Genomic DNA, 19,909 nt, shown 5'->3' with positions numbered 1-19,909 from the left:
GTTTTAGTGTGCTTAAAAAGGAAATGAGCTGTTTGAGAGATTACACTGCTCTCTGGCCATATGGCAGCTCAGACAGTATTGCATATATACATGAGATAAAATTAGCTAGAGCAGAAACAGCTGAGACCTGAGGATAGCTAAATGTGTCTTGTATAATATCCTTTTGCAAAATGGTCCTGTTGATATCACTGTGGGTGTTTAGAGATTTTCTAATAGCCACTATATCTCGATCTGAGACAATCATGCACTTATGTCAGAGCAAACAGATTTCTTTTTATGTTAACAGGGAGTCGAACTCTATCCAGAAATGAAAATACATGGATGTTCCATTCACCTCCTCTCAAGTACAAACACTGGCAGGAACTTATCATGCTGACCTTTTCACACTGCATATCTGATTGGCTTAGATAGTTTAATGACTTGTTTAACTTAATGTGATTTCAGCTTCTTAAAGTAGTTAAACCAAAGTCTTTATATTAAAACATAGGGCTGCTGACTGACATGACATTTCTCAATTTCAGGGAAATCTCCAAATCCACCAGGTGCATGTTGGCCAGGATGGACAGGTAAGAACACGTTTAAGCAAGATTTCTGTATGAATATGCAGAATGTGTAAGCAAGGGACACAATTTTTGGTATTGGAAGCTTTCTGGTTTTTGAGGCACTGCAATGCAGTCTTGACATATGTGGGGGGGAAAATGCAGATGGAATAGGAAGTCCTAAGTATATCTAGGATATCTGAAAAGCCAGCAACTGATAATTGATTAAAGTCCTGAAAAATTGACAGTTGCCAGGCAAGGCTAAATCCAGAGGCTTTTGGGTTGGGTTCTCAGACTGACAGCAACTCAAAAGATGTTATAAAACACTAACTGATCTTTGCTGTAGATTTTAAAATATATATATCTCATATTTTCATACTTCGTGGATTATGTTTGCAATTACACTGTCTGATTAGAGGTTAAAGGATGGAGCAGGTCATTATGAGTTTGAGGAGATATTTTCTGTTGGCATTCATATATAATGTAAATGTGATCAATGAACCAGGTAAGGTGTCAAATAACAAAAGCTTGTGTCCCATTTATGTTTCAACACAGTATGTTTCAGGATAGACTAATTAGACACACACACACACACACACACACACACACACACACACACACACACACACACACACACACACACACACAGACAGAGCAAGATGTCTTTTGTGCTCTTGGTGTCCGTGTCTTTGTTCATACCACTCCCTTCTTTCCTTCTCTGTCACTGGACTGAGAGCCCTTCCTGTTCCTTTATTCTTTCCTCTGAGATCCAAGTGAGTCTCGATCAAAGCAGCGTTGGCTGTGTATCACCGATACATGCCACATATGGATGCCTGAAGACAACCACCATTTCACATTCATTATTTCATCATGTTTGTCTAGAAGCTAGGCTTTAGGGAAGGAAGTGCCTTCTCACGCTCCATCTGGTGGTTATACTATTTTGTTACCACAGGTGTGATTATGTAACAGCCTCAGAGGGCCTTTTCTTCCTGAATGGAGGCTACACAAACTCCCTCCTGGGATCATCAAAAGGAGATTGTTTACTTACCTTTTTTTTTTAAAGGCAATTAAGAGATGGGTGCGTCACAGACCCATCTTTAACTTATCTTATGGTGCATCACATGGCTGCTGGGTTTGTACACTTTGGTTGCCAACCTAGCACAAAAAAAGCATGCTGTCATCTGCAAAACGTTTTTACCAAACAATCTGATGTCACCCGTAGGTACGGCACACTATGGGGTAGTCAAATATGTGCAAGCATACTTTTCTACTAGCATAAAATGAAAGCATGGTAATTTTTGGTAGAGCTATAAAATGGTGACTCAGGCCAGCCTTTTTGGATTTTATTTCGGTGTCTCAGCAGTTCATTCTGCACATAAACAAAAGCTATTGTGTTTGAAAGCACTGTCGATTTACTGGTTTCTTCCAGGGTTTGTTATGAAAAAAGTCAAAAATAATCTGTAGCCTAAAATTCAGGCTTTCGTGGTCGTAAATTTTGTTGTCTTATAAAGTCTGGTCATAATTTTGTTTTTATCATAAACTGAGGAAACAATAAAACAAGGCTTTCTCTGTACACATTATGCCAGTAACCAGGGTAAAGAATGTAATGTAACAACCCATCTATGCAGTCAGTATGGTAATTGCTTTTTCCAATATGGTAAGCAGTAAGCAATTACAATAGTACTATGTTTTTAGGCACCCCAACACTTTACTTTTAAACAGATACACTCATCAACATATAATATCTCAAAATCTGGAGCAAAGAAGGAGTTACACCACAGCCAGCAGCTGAAACCACTTGTTTCCAGCTGGTCAGTTCTTCATTTTATAGTCTGATTATGATCCCATCACTCAGTTCCCTCATAGGTTCAAGATGCCATTTACTCTGGATGTGCATACATTTGGGTTGCATGAATGCATCTGCTTTATATCAGATTTTTGTTGTTGTTATTGTTGTTTGTATTCCTTTATTGACTGTTAAGCTTGGTGCGTGTTGTCAATTGATTAAGGTAGTCAGCACACATCCATATGCTCCTTCTCTTCACACATGCGTGTTCATGTCCTCAGATGACCTGTTTGGTGAGCCTGACAGCAGCATTCCTCTCGGTCTCTCTCTAAGATCTTAGAAGGAGTTTTGGCTAGAGTGTGGTTTAGATTTTGTCCCATTACACACATTTCCAGCAGTTATTCATATGAGTTCAAAGAGTGCATGAACTACTCTTGCAGATTGCCATTGGGGTTAGCTCTTCTTTGTGGTATACACCATGATTTGCATGGCATAGATTAAAAAAAATGTAACTTTTGAAACTGTATTTTTTGTGGGGGATTTTCATGTGTGTTGCATCCCAAGATAGAGGAACTAAAAGCTCTGTATTCCTCAGGGGGTATCTGAGAGTCTATTCCAATGAAAAGCTCCTTTATTTTTTTTCTTATCACTCCCTTTTTTAAAGCTCATATTTTTGTTGGGTTTGTAAAATAATATCAGAATTGTTCCAAAACAAACACCAAGTGACTTACTCTGCTAGACCTCATGTTGTAGGTCGAGTTGTTCACACACATCCAGTTACATGCGACAATGGCAGTATCTCTTCAATTACAAATTCTCATATTCTCATGCACTGGAGGGAGAGCAAATCTTGGGTCAACTCTTAAATCTTGATAACATGCAGTTAAATCACTGAGCCATTTAAAAGAAACGGTGCTTCCACAAGTATGTTAGTAGTAATAGCACTTACTCAGGAAAATGACAGATTATAGCTATATTATGATTGCTGCAGTGTGTCTTGGAACGTCATTTGTTAAGAACCTCAGACACACAGTAAAGATCACACTTGATCCTGATGTGTATTTTCTTAAATGTGTAATTTGTCTGTTTACAGAGAGCCTTACATCAAATGGACTATGAATGATGTCAGTGTTTTTGTAATCTGGCAGACTAGTGCTGAGGCTATGTTGGTGTAACCTAGCCTACGCAATTCATCACAGAAAAGCCATCTTTTTATCTCACTCTGGGACCACTTCTTCTTTATTTAACTTTCACTACACTTATGTAGTGTAGTTGTGGCTATGGTTGTCTTTTAAAAGCTACCTGCCACATCCATTTTCTGTTAGATATTTACACTCTGTGGTACTATTTGAGCTATATTTGGACCTGATACCCACATCAAAATAAAGTCAAATTTTCAGCTCAGCACTGATTTTTATTTTTTTTTCTAAATAACTGTATAGCTCTTTTGGGGACTTCTAATCCATGTTTATTTCCTTTTTGTAAGGTGGTCTGGCTTGCATTATTCTGTCTCATCAGTCTGTTATGCGAGTAGACTTTATATGAGTCATATCTGGTCACAGTCTGTATAGTCTGAATAATCACTCCTAAAGTTTCAAATTACGATGTCATCTTTCATTGGGATGATGAGTCTGAATCTGGCTTTACAAGCTTTATCATGAAAGATGTTAAATAACTTCTTCTGTTGATTTATATCCTTGTCTCTTTACCAGGGACTGTTAAAGATAGTGGACAGGTTAATTTTGGAGTTTTTGCCAAATCGATCTTTTTTTAAACTCTCATATTAACACGTTTTTACTAAATAGCATGTTTTGTGAGTTCAAATCTACCTTTATGTTCTAAACAGACAATACTGCCTGTTCACAGAAACATATTGATATTCTAGTTTTGGATTCTTTGGTTTTAGAACAATGGTGGAGAGTCCCGGGTACTAAACCCCTACTGGGGCTGTCTCAATCAAGGTGTTCCTTAGAGTTGCTAAACACCTATAGATCTGAGTCATCACACGAGTCAAGTTGTGGGTTACTCCTGTCGCTGGGGCTGAGAGGTGAAACTTCTATGAAACATTGCCCCAACACGGCTGATAGCTGGTGCCATAAGCCACCACCTATGTTTAAAAATGGTAATTCACAGTGGATATAGATGGCCTCCTTTACTAGTCTCTAAAAACATCTGTCTTCTCTATCTAAAATGTGGCATCCTCAAAAGAGTGTCCTTTCTCCTTTAAGTAAGGCTAAGTTTTGTTGGATTATTAATACATTTGCAGTATATACCTATACAGAACATGCTTTGCTGGCAGTCTACCGTCTATCCATCTATCATCTTTTGTATTGCTACTAGAGACTATGTCCATGCAGTGAGAAGAGAAATGTGCGGCACACATCTTAGTTTTGCACGTTTGTCTAATGCTACAGCCACATTAGGGAAAACAGTCCAGGAGACAACTGCATGACCAAAATGATTGTTACTGTGTGCAATGATTTTCTGATCTTGTTACCTTTGAAATGGTGCTTGAAATGCTTCTAACCAGGTGTGCAACCAATTGCAGTCAGTTGCCAAAGGGACTTTAGTGCGTTAAGACAGCAATAAAATATCTATAACACAGAGACGGTCTGCTTTCAGTTTGAAACTGAATGGGGTGAAGTTGGCAGTTACAACCTGATCGACTGAGTGATTAACTTTGATAAATCTGCTGCCATATGCATACTCTGAAATTCACACTAACTACTTATATTCAGAGCCCAGCATGTACTTCATAGATTTGAAACAGAAATTCCTCTTTCATGGTTATTGCAGGACAGCAATTTAACTGCTAACATATGGATTTTAACTTCTATATTGGAATATAACCCAAATACAGTAAGGGGAGTTATTTGGAAACCTTTGCTAGGTCGTCCGAGAGTGACTGCTGTCAGTATAAGTCAGACCATTTGGATCACATGCAGCCACAAGTTGAGTGCTGCACGATCAGCCCCTTGAGCAATCACTTGGTCACTGCAGCTACTTCAAGTTGGGCACTGAATATGAAAAAATTCAATGCTATCACTGGACAACCACCAATTTAGTCACAGTGAGGCAAGTCCCATTTTTTGCATGCTAGTGTGATTGAGCCATTGTGTAGTACAGATGACTGTAGAGGGTTGTTTTTTTTGTTTTTTTTGCATCTACACTATAGTATACATTTGTGCATTATGGATGCAGATGTTTTTGTTACTTCTACCATGGGAGTCTGTGCCAACTCAGCCATGAACTTGGTGCCACTGTGCCAGCTGAAAGTCTGAGCAAAACTGGTTTAGAGCGATCCAAAGTTCCCAAATTGCTCATAAAACCCTCTCATGCGGACGGAAGAGAAGGCAGACCATGAAGCTATAAAATAACTAGCCTTTTACTGCACTGCCTGTCTGCCATAGCCTCTTATCTTATGCCCTTCTGTATCTCTGCTGTGATCTTATCCTGCACTGATGCAGACCAAATGGAGGATTAGAAGATGAAAGGAGTGACTGATGAGAACAGGAGAAAAGAGAAAATATGGGGAGGGAAAGGCATTAAAAAAATGCCTGAAAGACATGTTTTGTAATGCTGATGATTTAAAAACAGACACCAGCTGAGCTGGTGAACAAAAGCACACTCTGTAATACAAATGCAATGTACCAGGTATAACTGGTTAAAAACACAGGAGGAGATTGTGCCCTCTGCTGGACTATTGCCTGGCTCAGGCAAATACAGTATGCTCACAATGGCTGCTGACAGTTCTACGTGCAGATGTTATTTTTTTCTTGGATACCCGCTGCAAAACTGTAATAACTGCATCTTTTGTGCTTTTGAGCTGATATTCAAATGCAAAACATTCTTAGCAATACTGGCCAAAAATACTTTTATTTTACTTTATTAAACTTTTATTTGATCTAATGTTATTTGATGTGCTCGAATCTTCACTGCATGTAATCTATATCTCTGAATAGACAAGTCAGTAAACTTCAGCTAAACTGGTTTTTGGAAGCAGACGAATGCTCGTCACATCTTGCTTGCAAATCTTTTTCTGAAAGCTCTGCAGTCTTTCATTTATGTTGAGCAAAGTCGAAGCGGTCTGCGGGCAAGATTGACTCTTGCCATCTCGCCATAAAGGCCTGAATGATGGAGAGCTGCCATCTTTAAATTAGAATTCTTGAGGTTCTGCTAGAGCGGCAGGTGGGTCTTCATGACCAAGGCTCTTCCTGCTCAGTTATTTTGTTTTGGCAGTTTAGCCAACGGTACAAACTTCACAGTTAACAACCTACTTTACTCCTAGTAAGACTGTATGCATTGCTTTGTGTGGGTGGGGGTTGTTTTGTTTTTGTCTTTAAATCCATTGTGGATTCTGTGTATGTCCAACTGATACTCTTTGACACATTTGGACTTCAGTCAAGTGGATACTTTATAGAAGAGATTTCATTGTTTTTATTTTTAATTTTCGTATGTTTGCAATAATGTCAATAAATAGAACATGAAGCGAATCAGCTCCAAACATTGCCTGATTCCACTGAACGTGAATCGCAAACACAAAGAATCTCATATTAAAACATGCAGTTCGGGTTATTAGAGGACTCTTCCAGTCAGATGGCTTTAAACCTAAGCTATGTCAGTCTGTAAATGCAGCACATCTCAAGAGACTACTATAAAGCTTTACGAAATTTACTGATCCCATCATCTGCCTGCATCATTTATCGATGATGGACCTGATTACCTCCCATCTGGGGTTTTAAACATGTTGTTCTCTCACCCCACCTCATTTTCCCTCAGTTGAAAGTTTGCCATCCTTTTCTGTCATCGCATGTTTTGGTGCATCTGTTGAAACATCCCAAATAACAATGTTCATGGCCGGTATGAGAACTGGGTCATAGAACTGAGTCCAGCTCTGCACTGGTCCCTCCAGTCTTTTCTGCCAGGACATTCAAACATAGAGCAGATACAAATAGTTTTAGGGTGATGGTGAGGGAAGCACACAGTGTTACTGGACAAGATAGGGATAAAGGAAAGGAAAGGAAAGGAAAGGAAGAGTACAGGAAGACAGTGAAAGTAGAGTTTAAGAGGAAATGGGGATTACTATGTTTGACTCGAGCTTTGTGAACTTATGATATTGTAAGCACTTTTGTTGCCTGTTGTTGGTTAGGGTTGTTGCAGGTCTGCTGTGTGAGGACAATGTGTTTTTGTTCCTTTCTACACAAAAGGCAAATGTTTGAACAATAAGTAGGCTTAACCTCACAGAATCAGGGTGTGATGGAATCAGACTGCTGGCTCATGGCCCAAGTTGTTTTCCGAAATGTGGTTTCTGGTATTTAAGGGGATGTTGAAATTCCTGTGATTGACAATGTTGGGCCAGGATAACAATTAAAAGATACAAACAAAATGTTTTATGACCAGGGTTTAGTATAAGTGGATTGTACGTAAGCCTTCAAGGATTTGGAAGACTAGTGGTGGATCACGTTTCAAAGAAGTGGTCTGCTTCATGTCTTGTGGCATCATGGGGCAGAGATAAAGGGACACAGATCGGGGAATCCTAGTTCTTTGTGTGTGTGTGTGTGTGTGTGGGAGGGAGGGGGTATTTGTAAGTGAGCTTTTCAGAGTTGTTCAGAGGAGGATACCCCCAGTGGTGTTTTCTTTCGTCTGTGTGGGCAAAGTCTGGGTCGCTGGCTGTGTGAGTAAGAGAGACCAGATGTCTTAGATGCATTTCAGTATGAGTCACCCTCAGCACAGGCCTGGTGCATATCTGCCTTACCAGTGTCAGGCATAGATGGCTCCATCATCATCATTCAATGCTGCAACCTCTGTAACCAAGTCCATGAAGCACCGTTGTCATGTAAATTTCTTAATTAGTGAATTTATCACACATGAGTCATAATTTTGAGACTAACGTTCAACAGTCTTTCGAATTATTCTTGACATATTTACAGCAGACCCTGATTTTACTGTTACTACAGTAAAGAATGGCAATTTTAGCAAAACAACTTCCCTGATTTAAAATTAACCTCCAAAATGGGGTTACCAGTGTAAATGTTAATCTGTGTGTGTTGGATAAATAAAAACTCCAGAGAAAGGATGAGGTAGAAGTACCCAAGCTTTATTTCACTGAAACTGGAAAATCTACAGGAAGCAGTAAAAGTAATTCTAATAGATTCATAGTTGATGTGATGCATCAGTGAGTTAAAGACTCCCAATAAGCTACACGCTGATGAAAGATGACAGATGTCTTTCGCAACAAATCTGAGATTTGAATTTGTTGGATTCTTGGCTGGTGTGTGTCAAAGGCGCCGAGTGCATTTAAGGTTTTCTGTTATGGAAGTGCTTTGGAAGCCTAAAAGGGTCAGCTAGAGGTAATTTGGACATGTCAGTACGTGAGATCTAATTTTCACTGCAATTTTCTTTGTTTTGTATTTATGTATTAAAAGGACAGTGGCACAATTGAAAACAAACATAAGATGCATTGCTTTAGACAACTGAGGAAAATTACATTTGGCCTCAATAATGCATGTTTGCAAATCTAACTAGATAAAGGATCTTGTTGCGATGGGTAGTTTGGGCAGTGCTGTATTTTCTTCATTGAATTTTACAACCTGTATTTATCATCTTCCCTGGCTCCATTGAATTAAACAGAATAATTGGAAACATGATAAAGGCATCCTTTTAAATCATGAAATTTACTGACGCTATAAAAATGGCGTGGTCAATTAGGCAAGCCAAGTTTGGATTTATGCTAGAGAACAGTGAAAACCGTCAATGAAATGTACTTCTCTTTCGTGTTTAAGGGGCCCTATTCTTAATTACAGCTGTTATTTTTGTCATCAGTTCCCTTTTGATTTTCTGCTCTGGATCAGAACTCAAGTGAAGTTGGTTTTATCATAAAACTTTTCTGAGCCCTGCCTGAATCCGACTCCCAGTCTGCTGGTGGGAGTTGTGAAGCAAAGGATGCAAGGGAGGGCTTGATTCTTTGCAGGTGTTGAGCTCTAGTGTAGAAACACTTTGATGGTGTGGGTGGAAATGGGAAGCTTTGGTTCAGGTCACAAGTTCATGTATAGCATACATAACAAGTTTCAAAGAAGTATATTTAGCTAGGAGATATATCTGTCAGAAATATATGGTAAAGATGCATCAACAAATGAGTGGAGTAATTCTCAAAACATAGAGGGGAAAAATCAATACTATAGTTTTTAATTTCAGTGTTTTGACTTCATTGAGTCACATTACAATCTGAGGTCCAGCTGAAATCAGAATAGCCAGCGTAAGACTCAGCAGTAAAATAAAAGGCATATGTAACAAAGCGGTAATGACTGCAGTGAGACATTTTACAGTCGGTGTGATCATTTCCCCAGTTCACACAAAACAATCACTTAGAGCACTTCTGTGTCTATGGCCATCTTTATGGCCAAGTTGAACCCAGGCCTTACTCCCTCCCCCTGCCCCCCACTCCTCCACTTTGACCGCACCTACCCACCCGGAGCTAGTGTTTCTGCTTGGACATCTGTTCAGGAATGGCTGTTGCAGATGTTGTTGACGGCTATTAAGCAGAGAGGAAGTTCCAGGCACTCCAAAGTCCAAATGTTTCTTTTTTCATTTCCCTGTTTTGGTTTAGTTTTTTTTTCTCCAGATCTGAAAGAAGAGGCGGTATTCCTACGGGAGTGATAGGAACCAGATTTTTATTGGTCTCTTTTGCTACAATATAGTCGGTATGAATTTTGTTTCCTGATAAATAGAGGGTATGTTTCTATGCCGCTATATTTGATTCCCAGTGTAATTTTAGCAAGGGAAGCACAATATTTAGAAACTTAGACACACACGCACGCTAACAGGGTGACTCATAGCATCACCCGATCCACAGCTGAGTTTAAGTGAGACCTCCTGAAAGACTGGGAATTAATGCCAGCTTGCATCTGGCTCATGCCTTGTGAATGCTGGTTGTCTCACTGTTGCATTACTCTTGGATGGTGACTGAGGATGAGGATGGGTATTCAGAGGTGTTGTCTTTTTTCTTAACACCCATTACCTTTGTGTAAATCAAGTGTAACTACTTTCATATGAAGTGAATGCAGAAAATTTTTAAATTGAATTAAAGCAAGTAAATGAAGACTTGGTAAAGAACTTTGTTTATCCTTTTCGTTATTTTCCTTCGCTGTTGGAGTTGCGAATGTTTTCTGCATCAGGCTGCTGTTGTTGTTCACTTGTCTTTCCTCTCCCATTGCTGTATTTCTTTAGCGTCCTGGATCCATTACTGAAAGCATTACAGCATCAGCAAAAGATTTATTCTTTTCTTCCCTTTTTCTCTCAAGACCGTGATAGCTAACAAAGCCTACAGAGAATTGCTCTTCTCTCCAGTACTGTGGGGCAGTACCATAGCTTTTAATGCTCCCTGGCTGCTCTTCTCTTTGGCACTTGGTCATGAAGGTGGCCGGCCATTCAAACTGATTATTTAAGACTTCAAATCCCCAAAACCTTGAGGTCAACAGTAACTTATTCTCTTAAGATCCACTGGTGGCCCCTATGTCTGACAAATTAAGCCCCCTAGATCAAATCTAATATGTTGGGCAACGTTTTAAGTGACTTCTTCCAAATCGTAGTTGAAAACCGATGTTATTATGCAATCAGGCCAAGTAAATTTTTTCAGTGTCAGGAGACTCGTGTGTTCCAAGTACAAACACTTCTCACCTTGTATAATGTGTAATTTGTTTCTACTTACAGTCTATTTGTTGATTCAGCCTAATTTACAAAAATCATAACTTTTTACCTCGTGAAAACTTTTCTTGATATATTAAAGTGATCTTTGTTTTTGCATCATTGCCAACCAGCCTAATGATGATTATGTTCTATTAGCTGAATGAGCGGTAATTATCATCAGTACTCAAAGAATTGCTTTATAGTGCTTTATATAAACTTCCAACCTTGAGGTAATTATAGACAACAAAACTATAATTTATGCTAATGGGGGAGAAAGATAAAGAAAACCACAATTTATCCCCTGATTAGATTTAGTTGTTATGAGCGAGAGCATTTTGTCTTGCTGTTTTAGACTGACTTTATACTTTAGAGCCAAGCATGACAGTATTATCCTCAAATACTGGAGACGAGTTGTTCTGACAAAGAAAGTCGTGGGACAGGATATGGACCCGAGAAGTTCGTGTGTAATCGCTGCAGAGATCTCACACACTGTTCCAACTTTGTAAATGCTTTTGTGAGTCTGTGGGCTGCTCCTCACAGCTGAGAATGCAAACTGCTCTCAAATGGAGGTTCAGACGTTAATTGAGTGAGACAAGTGTTTACAATCTCATGTGTCAACCATAGCATCCCTTAAACCCCGGTAATTGTACACTTAGATACAGTAAGTACTGACGTATGATCATGCTTGAGTTTATGCACACAGGCACACATACTCAATGTACGATTTCAGACAGACAAGCACTTGAAAGAAGCCAGTTTTGATCCCTAATAGAAGAGTAGAGACTGTAGAGATGCAATGGATGTCTGCCATAACGAAACCATTAAGCAGGTGGATCTTTCCTCTTAGTTTCTCACCGAGCTGTCTGTCTGAACACTTTTAGCATATAGTTTCTAAAATATGATGGCTGTTTCAAGAATGTAAACGTCGTTTGACACAGAAGGAAATGCAAATGTTTCCCAGAATTGTTAGCATTATACACCGTTTCTGTATGCTAAATAAACATATAACTGGAGACAGAAGGCAGGGAGCTTTAATTTAAACTGAGTTTGAAGATTGGAAGAAGACGACTAGCTCTATCAGGATTTTTTAGTCTTAATGCTAAGTTGGCTGGCTGCTGGCCTCAGTTTCAGATTTATAGTAAAGATATAAAAGTGTAATATCTTAACATGTTGAGTATGAACATGAAATCCATTTTTTTTTTAAACGTATGAGTCGTCTTTACACCAAAACTCCAGGCTAAGGCTCTAAATATTTCAGTGTTTTATAGGTTCTCACTCAGTGTGATTCCTTTGACCCAGATCTAACAGATGACTAGATTATACTAGGTCAGCCCACTTAGCCTCGATCCACTCCTGTCCTTGAAGCGTCCTAATTATCTCATTGAGTGAGTCAGACTGATTTCTTACACTAATAGCTTCCATCGGGCTGGCTTGGCCTAACATACTGTGGTGGTGAAGCAGCACATTTTGTGGTCAGATTGGCAGAACTTCTTGCCGGAGGGTACTGGGGTGGTTAACTGAACCTTTGGGGCACATCACAAGCTCAGAACTTTAAAGTAATGGCTGGGCTGGGGGGTTGGGAAGCAGTGTGGGATGTTACAGGGCAGCAAACATCATCTGTAATGAGTTTTTTTCCCCCTTCCTTTTTTTTTTTTTTTTGCCAGCTTGCATTTTTGGCCCTATTTTTGTGTGTGTGTGTGTGTGTGTGTGTGTGTGTGTGTGTGTGTGTGTGTGTGTGTGTGTGTGTGTGTTAAGCATATGCAAGATTATCTCAGCACTAAGGGCACCTTGAATAGGACCGAAGTATAGAGCTCTCATAACTAAAAGCTTTCCAGGCATCACTGAAATAAGGAAAAAAAATATCAATAAGATCCTGCTGTCAGGTCATGTTGAAATGCATTTCTTCAAACCATGCACAAGCACAAAGCTTAGTGAATATTTCCCTCCATCTCTCTTTTTGTATGCTTGTGTTGACAGGATGATTGTATGTTAATTTGTATGTCTGTTGTCACATGAAAGTTTTGTTGTCCAAATTAACAGCAGTGCTCTGCAAGTGTATACATGCAATGCAATCCTCTCTGTTGGTGGTTGCAGTCTATCTATAGGAACCACCTCAACGAACTAAAGCTCTACTCAACAACACTCAAGCTGCACTGCACTGCTCTGTAATTAGAGCATCACAACCGCAGATCTCTAATGTTGTCTGGCTGACTTTCAGCGCCGTGGGAGATTAGGATCCCCTTGCGATGTCTCACTAACCATTCTCCAACAGTTTCCTTTCTTTTTCTAAATTTGAACCCAAATAAAAAACATTGCTGGTGAGCATAACACATTATAGAACCCAGGAAAACAGAACTTAATTGAAATGACTGGATCATAAAGTTTCTCTTAGATGTGATGTATAACCCAAGAGTGGGATGCGGAGAAGTGAGAACAGTGGGGATGAAATGTTTATTTATGCCACCACATGACTCGTTCCTAGTTGCCAAGTTTCTTGCTGCATTTGTGTGTCATCATGCTTGTACTCAGTGATGACTGTAATCATTAAAGACATAAAAAACATCAGATAGGACATCAATAAAATATTCCTGTGGTTGTTTCTTATTGCGTTTGCTGTAAAATAATGAGTTTTCTTATGATGGATTTTTACACTTGGCAGTGGGGAAACGTATTGAATATGTTTTATTCAGCTCAGTTTTTCTAACTGATTCATGAAAAATCAGAGAAAGGACTAAAAATCCCAGTTGTGTTTGACCTTTCCGCTTTCATCGCCACTCTTTTTCTGCTCTAGGTGCTTCGTGGAGCTCAGTTGATAGCTGTCGCTTCAGCTGATGGAGGAGCCACAGCAGTGGAGGGCTCCCCACTCCCACCTGACATCCAAGTGCAGTATGTCCAACTAGCTCCTGTTGCAGATCACACGGCTGCTGTACAGGTAAAACACAAACACACACACCCTCCAAAAAAAGGCAAACTCCGCAAAGAGCACATTGAGTGTAACTGAGTAGCCTCATGGAACAGATCCCCCAGTAGTAATCTTGCAATTTTATTGCTTGCTTTTAGTTATTCCACAATAAATATTGCATTTCAGAATACTGTAAGAAAACATGTCATGTCTGTTTTGATGTTGATCACTTTTGTCTAGTTTGTAAATAAACTGTAAATATAATCTGTTTTCTGTTAAAACGATGCCAGTCAGACTCAGTAAACAAAACAAACAAACATTAAGATGCCAAATTACCTCAAGAATCAAGAATGTATATAAATCCAAATGGGGCTGGTTTCATTTTCTTGAGCTAGGATGCATCTTGGAGCTTGCAGTTATTGCTCGAAAAGGAAATGTACAGTCTTCTACCTTTAAATGTATTTATTGAACTGCTTTACCATTCATGAAGAGGCAGTAAATGTACTGTATATTTTCATTATGCTGTTCAAATATTGCTTCAAAAATTTAGCTAAAGTACTTGTAGGTACACCAAATCTGCTTTTCTCCTTTTCTTATACCATCGCTTAAATGGCATACATTCTGCTTTCTGTCATTATGACAGGTGTTTGGACAAACAGTAATTAAACATAATCAAGTTGAGGTGGAATGTTACAAGAGGGGAGAAAGTAGTAATTAGTAGATATTTCTAAAATCCTTCAATGAGTGAGCTTGCTGAGCAACAGCCACATGTGGAATCAGGATGTTGTGCAGACACTTGCCTTTGTAGTCTTTGAAGTGGTCACTTTAACCCTTCAAAAAATGCACGTCTCCTTTGTTCTGTCATCTTTTCTTTTCCCCAGATATGATGAATATTTAGTCCTTTTTTTCCTACTTTTTTCCTTGACGCGTGTGCTACGAGTCAGGTTTTTGTGGTGTGATAATGTAAATAGGCGGAATTTCAGCCTACTTCTGGTTCCAGTCCTGTCCTGATATGAATCAGGACAGGCTTATTCATCTCCCTGTAAGAAATGCAGAGCAAATGTGCTGACCAGCCATACAGCAGTGGATTTGAAAGGGAAAAAAAAAAGATTTTGCCTTTTGAGTAAGGAATTGCTGTCCATAGTTGTCTCAATAATCTGTTCCTTGCCGATTTGAACACGAAAGTAGTTAGAGCATTTTATACTGATTACATTTTTTGGGTGTGGATTATACACATACTGATGGCCTTGTTATACAATTTATTTGTGTACTGAGCCCACAAAGTTTTTGCCACTCAATGTACTGTATTTCAGAATCTGTACTTTATATTTCTGTGCGCAGTGAGAATTCAAGCTGTTTGTTTACACAAGTGATTTGTTTGAATGAACCTTTAAATCTAAAATGAGCTCATTTTTTTCCTAATGTTGGATTGTACACAGATCTTGACAGATATCAACAAAGTTGACAGAAGTCTGATCAGTCACAAGTGTGATGTTGATGTTGAGTAGAGCTGGGGTTCACCAAGAGCATGTGGACATGCTCAACAACAGACTGAAACTGCTCATAAACAGCGGTGTGTTTATTAACCGAGTAGACTTTAAGCTCCCATTCTAAGATGTTTTAAAACACATCTGTATGCTAACATTGATATTTTTCCAGGTTTAAATGAAAAACTTTACCCGAAAGGACCTAATAAAACAAAGGACATGTAGGCTGTATTGTTTTGATATCCTAGTTTAAACGTTGTTAACTTTCTCTTCAGAGTTCATAGAAAGGTTATTTCTTTTCCTGCTTTTCTGCAGTCTGCTAAGTCAAGACACTGGCTCTCATCTGTTTACACACATGTGGAAGCATTCATGCAACATGCTGGAAAATTACTCCAGATTTTGCATTTAGTTTTCTCTGCATTTTCTTCTTTTTCTTATTTAATAGTTTCCATTAGACATATGAAGTGGTGCGCAATGCAAGGCGATATATTTTTTATCTAAAGAATGCATAGCATTTCTAACTTCTGGCTAAACTGTGACACAGTTTAAAGCTGAGACTGCAAAGCACCGGCAGCCTGGTTTTAGTACACATGTTACATATTTTCGTTCTTCCATTTGTTATTTGCAAGGGTAGAGCTAGGTCTGTGCTATGATAGCTTAAGAGTCTTTCAGTTCTCATTTAAAAAACAAAACAAACAAACTTGGAATCAAAGGTGCTGAACTTGCCATTTTTACTGCCGCTGTGTCTCATGTTTGTGTTGTGTGTGCTGCTATGGTACAGCTGTGCTACAGTCAATGCTGTTGTCTTGTGACAGCACGTTGGGCTGGAGAGAGAATTAAACGCTGCAGGTGTGTTTGAGGGAACCTTGGATGTGTGTTTGAGGAACAAATGAGTCACTCCTCATGGTCATCGTCCAGAACTGAGTCATGAACCTCATCTTTTACAGGGCTTTTAGACACACAATAACTCGATACATCTGACATCGACTATAGAGACAGTCAGGGAAGCATTTAAATCCAAATGGCTAGCCTCTTGTTTTTCTCCACTTGTCAATCTCCTCATAACCTCTCCCTCCTTCTCTGATATATTTCTTCTGTAATCTATCTTGTCATTCCTCTGCTCCTTCTGTGTGTTGTTATTCACTGTGGTTGTCTTACACAATAAAATGGAATCAGGATATAGCTTAGTCACATTGATTAGTCCACAGGAAAGTCTTCATCATTTGTGATAGGTGTCATTAGGCTTTTACAAGGTGTGACCACAAAGTTTTGGGACTCCAGCCATTAAAAGATGTAAATTCACCCTATTTTTTTTTCCAGAGTTGTCTCCTTGTGTGCCTTTGTGGTCCTGCTAATTTAAGATCACTCCCTGGAAGTTGGGTTCTGACCACTTCCATTTACACATTTGGGATTTTACGATGGGCTTTATGAAATGCAGACAGCTTTTTGTGTCAATCTCACTTGACTTTTGTAGCGAGGCAATGATATTGTGTGACTATATTTGACTAGTACGCAGAGAAAATGCTCCCATATCGTGAAAATGAATGTTCGTCACATTTTGGGATGTTTATATATGAGGTTTAAAGCGTATAGCTGCTTACCAACATCATTTTGTCTAGCTTCCCTACAACTGGACCTCCTGGCAGCTTTACAAGCCAGCACTTTTTCCACTTGCCATGTCAAAAATGGATAACTACTTTGTGTTAACCTAAAAGTGCCTATAATCCCAGCTTCTAACTGCTTGTACCCCTACTGGCAAAGTGATCCGATTTCAAGGGCTAATTCCAACAAAGAAGCTAAATTGAGGGCAAGATTCATTATATAAGAAACCAAAAAAGATTTAACTTTTGGCTTCTTGTACCTTCATTTGGTAGGAATGGATTAAGAAAGGCAGGGAAGTGGTGAGACAGAGGGTGGATGTGATGCAGCAATGAGTGGAGACTTGATCCACTCCCACAGTAAGGCGTAAACTTTTGACAAAGAAAGTCCCAGCCTCAACTGAGGGGAAACATATTCCTTTGAGATCAGGGTACTTTTTAGTCAACTATGTTTCAGTTGGTTAGTTTGTGTTATTGCATGTCTTTTGATCTTTTAACATGTTAGTTATGATCCAAATGTTTGTGTTTAAACACTAAAGTCACAGCAGCTGATGATCAGCTGCAACGTTCTGTCACGTAAAATTGTTTTTGTGAACGGATTTTGGTGGTTTTTATGAGAGCAACACAACAGCTACAGTTACACAAGAGAATAGACTGTCTGACAGGAAAAAATAAACAGTTAGAATACTCTCTGGAGCCTCCCAAATCATCTGAAATAACCCTTTGATATACTCCGCTCTTCAGAGAACTTAAGACTGGTTTAAGACTGGTCCTCAGTCCCCCTTACCTGGTGAACATTCAGTAAAAGTACTGAACGTTTATTGTATTTTCACCTTTCTTGTCACCTATTTCATCTCTTCTCTTTTCTTTATCTCAGGCTGCTGAGCTGGCACCAGCCCTGCAGGCAGACATGGAAGTGAAAGAGGCCATCCAGGGTGCTATCCATGGAGACAATGGCGAGATCGTCCAGATTGTGACATCTGTGGCCACTTGAGAGTCCATCTGGTTTGACAAAGATTAGAATCTTTCCCTACAGCAGGACCTGAAGAGTCTATGGAAGATTGGGGGTCAACAAATGCATACAGTCTGACAAGCACTCAAGTTAGATAGTCTTTTAACAAATATTGAAGGTCATGGATAAAACAAAGAGGAGCCTTTTTTCTGTTTTCCCCTTGCAAACTGCTTAATTCATTGTTAGCCAGATGTCGCAATGTGGAAATGCTCAGAGATTGTGAAAAGACCAAGATGCTTCAAAATCAACTGTGGCCCCTTCTGGTGGTTTCATCACTATAATGACCTGACAGGCCGAAGAATACACAGCGGGATTATTGTCTCTTCAAGGAGGGTGCTGCTCCTGGACACCATCACCCTGCCACTTCATCAGCACCAGTACTTGTTTACATCAGCTTTGGAAAATAGTGGGTTATTTGGACTTCAGCTGTTTGACTAACCCTGAGATGCCGCAGAGGGTTTGCAAAAATCCCTGAAAATTCCTCAAAACAACCAGCACTGCACTCCTTTTTTCGTCCCTTCTTGTCACAATGATCTGAAGGAGAAAGTAGAATTTGCTGTGGACAGCTGCTCTTTGTCCTAATTGATTTGATTTCCCAACACTCACCTGGATCTGGTCCATATTATCTCTCCTGGCTGTGAGACACTTTATTTTGTTCAACTTGTTTTAATGTTGCTTCAGCCACACAGCTTTGTTTGTTTTTGGTTTATCTAATTGTAACATGTTGAAATATTGGGGGAGATTTAATTCCAGAGGTAGAAGGCCATGAAATGGAAGAGACCGGGTCAATGGTAGACAGTACAAGTTGCTTATAGACAGCCAGGGAAACCCTGAAGTTGTTTATATCCCCCAGTTTTGTCTCTGTGACATCCATTCATGTGAATAAAACATGTTTGTGGTTGCCATTAAAGTGTGCTTTTGTTTAGCTTTCCCCCTCTAGTTTCTCTCTCTCTCTCTTTTTTTCATCAGACATGGTCATCAAAATAGCTCCAAGACATGACTTCGCTTTGATCTACTACAAACAGACAATCGAAATGAGTCTGAAATGATAGTTGGGGTTTGAGGTCTTGTTTCATGTTGAGCTAATTTATTAGCTATTTTTGAAGTAAATCTGTATCATGTCAACATCAATAAGTGTAGGATTAGGCTACTGTACTGTCAGGAACCTTAACAAAATACAGAGCAAACATAAGCTTTTCCATACACTCGACAGGGTTTTTGTCAGGAGACTATAAATTTATGTTTAGTCCTCATTATAATTTTTAAACTGTGACTGCATTTTTTGTGCCCACTGCGTGTCTATGCCTTTCTTTAAGTAAAGACAAAGGACTCTTATTATTTAGAATGATCCTCAAGAAATGACTAAGAAAAAAAAAGATGAGCGAGACACTCAACTGTGTTGGGATATGTTTCCCATGGTCAGCATGATGTAATAGTGTATTTTGGAGTGGGGAAAAGAGTTAGGCGACAAAATGAACTCGATAAAACAACATTCATAGTCTTGGCTGCTTCCTTTTGTTTCCTTTCAGTCTGTTGCTGTGTTTGAGTCCTTTCACACAGCCCCATCTTGTACATTCCCCTCACTGCTTCTCCCACGTCTTGCTCTTCTCCCACTCAACTTGTGTTTTCTTTTCCTTTTGGAAGTTGCATTGAAGTTATGCACTAAGCTGGGCTAAAATTTCATGGGATAGTCAGGTGAGTGCATCCCTTGCCATAGCTGAGTTGAAATGCTGGCACAACCCCCTGCTCACAGTGAGCCCTCCATTAAATCTTGGACTTGGAACGGGATAGACCTTGCTCTTCACTTTTACAACTATGGACTCTATTCAGGAGCTGGAATTGGTACCATAACTATGGGCTCTCTCATGGGCTGCCTCTAAGATAACCTGCTGACAACTGA

General features: G+C 39.4%; 1 protein-coding gene across 2 annotated transcripts in view; it reads left to right on the top strand.

The window, feature by feature from the left end:
- LOC113026981 (protein BANP-like) overlaps positions 1–18,919 on the top strand; it is a 35,408-nt gene extending 16,489 nt beyond the window's left edge. For both annotated transcript variants that reach the window (XM_026176337.1, XM_026176336.1), the window contains 3 exons: positions 522–566; positions 13,802–13,942; positions 17,875–18,919. In XM_026176337.1, the coding sequence (XP_026032122.1) occupies positions 522–566; positions 13,802–13,942; positions 17,875–17,991 (303 nt within the window). In that variant the 3' untranslated portion in view covers positions 17,992–18,919. The remainder of the gene's footprint in view (positions 1–521; positions 567–13,801; positions 13,943–17,874) is intronic.
- Positions 18,920–19,909: the final 990 nt, after the last annotated feature.

The sequence above is a fragment of the Astatotilapia calliptera genome, chromosome 7, assembly GCF_900246225.1.
Source record: "Astatotilapia calliptera chromosome 7, fAstCal1.2, whole genome shotgun sequence".
Classification (NCBI taxonomy): Eukaryota; Metazoa; Chordata; class Actinopteri; order Cichliformes; family Cichlidae; genus Astatotilapia; species Astatotilapia calliptera.
This window is presented reverse-complemented; position numbering and strand designations above follow the sequence as displayed.